The following is a 4467-nucleotide window of genomic DNA, read 5'->3' on the forward strand; positions in this document are numbered from 1 at the left end:
TCGTATTTTGAAAAGATAAATAGAGAAAATAATTCAAGAAAAATTAATTGTGGTGCAAAACGTTGGCACCTCAACCATCCCACAGAGTTCTTTGTCAGCACGTGGTACTATATAATATGTGGGAAACAATGAGTCAAGTATGGGGACCCAGAACTTATTTGTTGAAAGGAATGTGTCTGATCATGGTGGAAGCTCTAGTCATGTTGATATGCAAATCAGTGGCTAAGTTGTCAGGCTGAGCAATTGAGAAGTCACTCCTCTCCCTACTAGGAAGAGGTCTAGTAGTTTATTTTGTTTTCTTTTCTGTTACCTGAATTATTTTAGGGTTGTAGTTTAGGACCTATCTTGTCTAATTTTCTTATCGTTTTTGTTCAAATCATTTTTGTTCAAACCCTTCTATCTTTCTGTCAACAAAATATGTGTCCCTTTTGTTTTTATTTCTCAATATATAGAAAATCATCTTTGGAAAATCTATTATTTGAAAAATATTACAAATATTTTTGAAATTAACAGAATAAAATAAGAACTATTTGACACTCTGCACAGAACTTGTATGCTGAAAGAAACACAGGTTTTTCTGTATAATTTATAAGGTTTTGATAAAGAAATTTGTTCTTTATACTGTCTAATGAGTTATTATACTATTTTCTTAGATGAGAAAACATTAATCACCATTCTTATGGTAATCAAATTAATAGAAATTTACAAGAAAAAATTCTTGATAAAATATTGACTATATGGTTCAAGATGACCACTCTATTCACGAATATTCATATGTCGATAGTGATGATGATCCATACTATTGGTATGATGATATAGTTACTTCACTGATTAAGTAAATTAAAATTTCACATGCACATCCTGTTTGCGAACAGCTCCATATATATAAATGGCTCCCATAATTGTGAGATCCTAGACGATTAACTAAGTGACCTAATGAATAAGACATTTCCAAATTAAATATATGAATTAGGGTTTGGCCGAGTGATTTATTGCATTGTTTGATTGAAATGGAAGTTAAAAAAAAAATATGTTTGAACATGTCGTCTAAACAAAAGAGCTAAATAGATATTTAAGTAGGTGTGACTAGAAAAAATATGTTTGAATATTGAATTGACTTTTAATAAGTAGCTTATAAGCCAAAAGTTAAAAGTAATAAGTTGGTATTACCTTACTTCTGACTTTTGACTTATAAGCACTTATTTTGACTTAAAAATAAGTGATTAAAAGCATTTTTATACTTTGTCAAACAGCTCTAAAATTAAAAAGATACTTAAAAACTAAAAGCACCTAAAAATAAGCTACCTCAAAACACCCACTAACAATGACATGTGCATTTTAAGTTAATTAAATTTAAAAAATAACATTCTTTTGAAAGAAAGTAAAAAAGACAGTGCAACACATAAATTGAGAAACAACGAGTATAAGAGAAGAACGTAACTACCAAAAAAAGTCTATCTCATCCATAAATAGTAAAAAAAGCCACCGAAATCGAAAGGATGAGCCACATCCACATATATTCTTTCCACACATAGCCTGATAAGAGAGTTCACATCACAAGTATAAGTAGTAAACCCTAGAAAGCAATTCCTTCCTCTATTTTCTTCTTCACAATCTTGCATCTTTTGGTCTTATAGAGATTTGCTTCATGTCCTTTAAATTCTCTTCATAGCTACTAAAAATAAATCTATAAGTAGTTGCTCAACTTCATTTTTTTCCTCAGTTTAACCATCTGATATTTGAAGTCAACTGGTCCATCAAAGATCATTGCAAAGGTAGCAACCGTGGATCGAAGGCATGGGAAGAGGCCCTTTTCATCCAATGAATCGGAGGAGAAAGAGGATATTGATGAATCCATTTTCCCAATATATTCAGAGCGATCTCAGCATGATATGTCTGCTATGGTTTCTGTTCTCTCTCAAGTTATTGGAAACACAAACAATAATAATGCTACGACAAATATTTCTTCATTGTCATCCGTGCATGGAATTAATCCATTAACCCTACCTCAATCAGCTGTTGCAACAACGAATCAAATTCAAGAACAAGGTATATCCAGTAGGACACGAACTTGTATATTTTTCTTTGATTAGTAGAAGAACATATTTTTGCACCTTTGTTATGATCGATCTTCACTAACAGAACAAGGGGGCTTAGCTATCGTTTATTATGTGGTGCGTTTTATACTCGCAGTTGTTTTTTTCTTAAGCAAGTCGTATTTTTCTGTGACTATAATCTGGTGTGTGTGTATATATATAAACTCGTTAGTTTAATATTGTTTATTATTCGAATGAAAAGATTGTTCATATATCCATCTTCCTAGATGAAACGACTTGAGTTGTTTCTTCAACTAATTTTCCCGTGTAATTTCTTCAAAGCAAAAGCAAAATAAGGAAAAGGGAAAACTCGTTTATGGTCTTCAGGTACCCATTTTGATAGTATGCGTGCTCCATGAATTGTACTTCCTCCGTTTTAAAAAAAATAACCTACTTTGACTTGACACAAAATTTAAGAAAATAAAGAAACTTTTGAATCTTGTGGCCTTAAATTAAAGTTGTGTTAAATTTACCAAAATGCCCTTTAATCTTGTGGTCCTAAACATGTCATGTGGAAAATTAAAATTAAAATAGTATCACAAAGGAAAAGGGATCATTCGTTTTTAAACGGACTATAAAAAAAAGTAGCTTATTCTTTTTTAAAAGGAGGAAGTAATTACTTTTTTAAAAGGAGGAAGTAATTACTTTTAACAACTAGATTGTTTAATTTAGTTTCTTTTACGTTTTTACTAAATTATACTATCAACATTATTCTTTTTATAGATTTATCTCATATATTCACTGTCAGTGATTTCTACACAATCAGCCCAATATAGATAAACTTTTTTTTATATAGTGAGTGTTTAAATGTTAAAACCGATTTGTGATATCGTGTGTGTATGAAAAGGGAACCAGCTGAGAAAACGACATTATAGAGGAGTACGACAAAGGCCATGGGGAAAATGGGCGGCCGAAATACGTGACCCAAAGAAGGCTGCACGAGTGTGGCTGGGAACATTTGATACTGCTGAAGCTGCGGCACTTGTTTATGATGAAGCTGCACTTAGATTCAAAGGCAACAAAGCCAAACTCAATTTCCCTGAAAGAGTTCAATCTGGAAATACTCAATATCTTGCTACAACTCATCATCATCAACAACAATTATTCGATCATCAGCAGCAGCACTATTCGTCCATTAATAATAATAATAATAATATTTTCGACTTAATTTCTCATATGGTCACTCAGCCTAATTTGTATCAACAACATTTCCCTAACGTTCATCACTACACAGAATTACTTCCTGGTGGCAGCAACAATAATATTGATCATATGATGAATTTTGGGGTTTCAGAACCAAGTTTTTATCATCAACAATCATCATCAGGAGGTAATTTTGCTTCTCCGAATACATCACTGGAATTACAACAACAACAATCAAGTTATTATTATAATCAAGAAGAAGACTTTCTGAGATTTCCGATGAATTTTTGGAATTCTTCAACTAGTATTGGACCACCTAGTGAAAGTAATTGGGATGATTTTGGACCTAGAAAGTAATTTCTTCATCTTAATTTTAAGTTGGTCAAATGAAGACATGAAGGTGTCTTGAGGATGCCTGTAAGTCTGTAGTGATTTATGTTAGCTTTGTTTTTTGTTTATTTATTTCCACTTTATTATGTAAAATTATGTGCTTTTCTTTTCAAAGTAGTTCTATTATCATGAATCTATACGAAATATGTTGGTGCAATTTTCTGCGCCTAAAATTATTACCGTTTTCTTTACTTCACATTTTCCCCAAAATTCCTACTCCAATAAGTATTTCATCAAGAATCTAAGTTAATTATACATAGATCATCTAGTGTAAGTGTTTTTACAAAAGATAGTTACAAATAAGCCTCTTTAAAAAGTGAGTTTGTAACTCCAACCAAGTTATATAGTTAAAAAATTATTTGTTGCCTTCTTATCGATCAACTTACCGCAAAACAGCCGTACATCTAAACTTGAAATCGACGACACTTTGCAAAACCTTTTAATTATAGCAATGAGGAAACTAACGATAACGTTTATAAAACATGTAGTATGTATTAGATTGACCCATGTTACGTTCATGGTTCAGTTACGTCAATGTGATTTTAATATAACAACTCAATTGGATTAATGAAATGGTAATCGCCTAAATAGAAGCTATAGCTTGCAATTGTAAGTTTCTATTAGGGCGGGTAGGGGTAGCTAAAGTTAGGACGGTGTAGTTTCGTTCACCTCTTTTTTCTTTTTCTTAAAGTTATTAATTATTTTGTTCCACTTAATTAGTTTAAATTTGTGTGACAAAGTTTTATTTTTAACGATTTTATTTTCAAGATTAAAATTCAATACCTCTAATTAAATAAAAGTATTAAGGACATCTCTAAGCCTTACTCTATTTTTGCTT

The 4467-nt window shown here is 31.4% G+C and overlaps 1 protein-coding gene across 1 annotated transcript; it reads left to right on the plus strand.

The window, feature by feature from the left end:
* The first annotated feature begins 1488 nt into the window (after positions 1–1488).
* LOC107849618 (ethylene-responsive transcription factor ERF113) lies at positions 1489–3805 on the plus strand. The gene is made up of 2 exons (XM_016694174.2): positions 1489–2049; positions 2944–3805. Exons 1-2 carry the CDS (start codon positions 1893–1895, stop codon positions 3594–3596), a joined length of 810 nt encoding a protein of 269 aa, XP_016549660.2. The 5' UTR covers positions 1489–1892; the 3' UTR covers positions 3597–3805.
* The last annotated feature ends 662 nt before the right edge of the window (positions 3806–4467 follow it).

The sequence above is a fragment of the Capsicum annuum genome, chromosome 12 (genome assembly GCF_002878395.1).
Source record: "Capsicum annuum cultivar UCD-10X-F1 chromosome 12, UCD10Xv1.1, whole genome shotgun sequence".
Classification (NCBI taxonomy): Eukaryota; Viridiplantae; Streptophyta; class Magnoliopsida; order Solanales; family Solanaceae; genus Capsicum; species Capsicum annuum.

Coding starts and splice junctions, on each gene's coding strand:
- LOC107849618 (XM_016694174.2), top strand. CDS start 1,893: ATGTCTGCTATGGTTTCTGTTCTCTCTCAAGTTATTGGAAACACAAAC. Junction 2,050..2,943: donor GAATCAAATTCAAGAACAAG/GTATATCCAGTA, acceptor GTGTATGAAAAG/GGAACCAGCTGAGAAAACGA.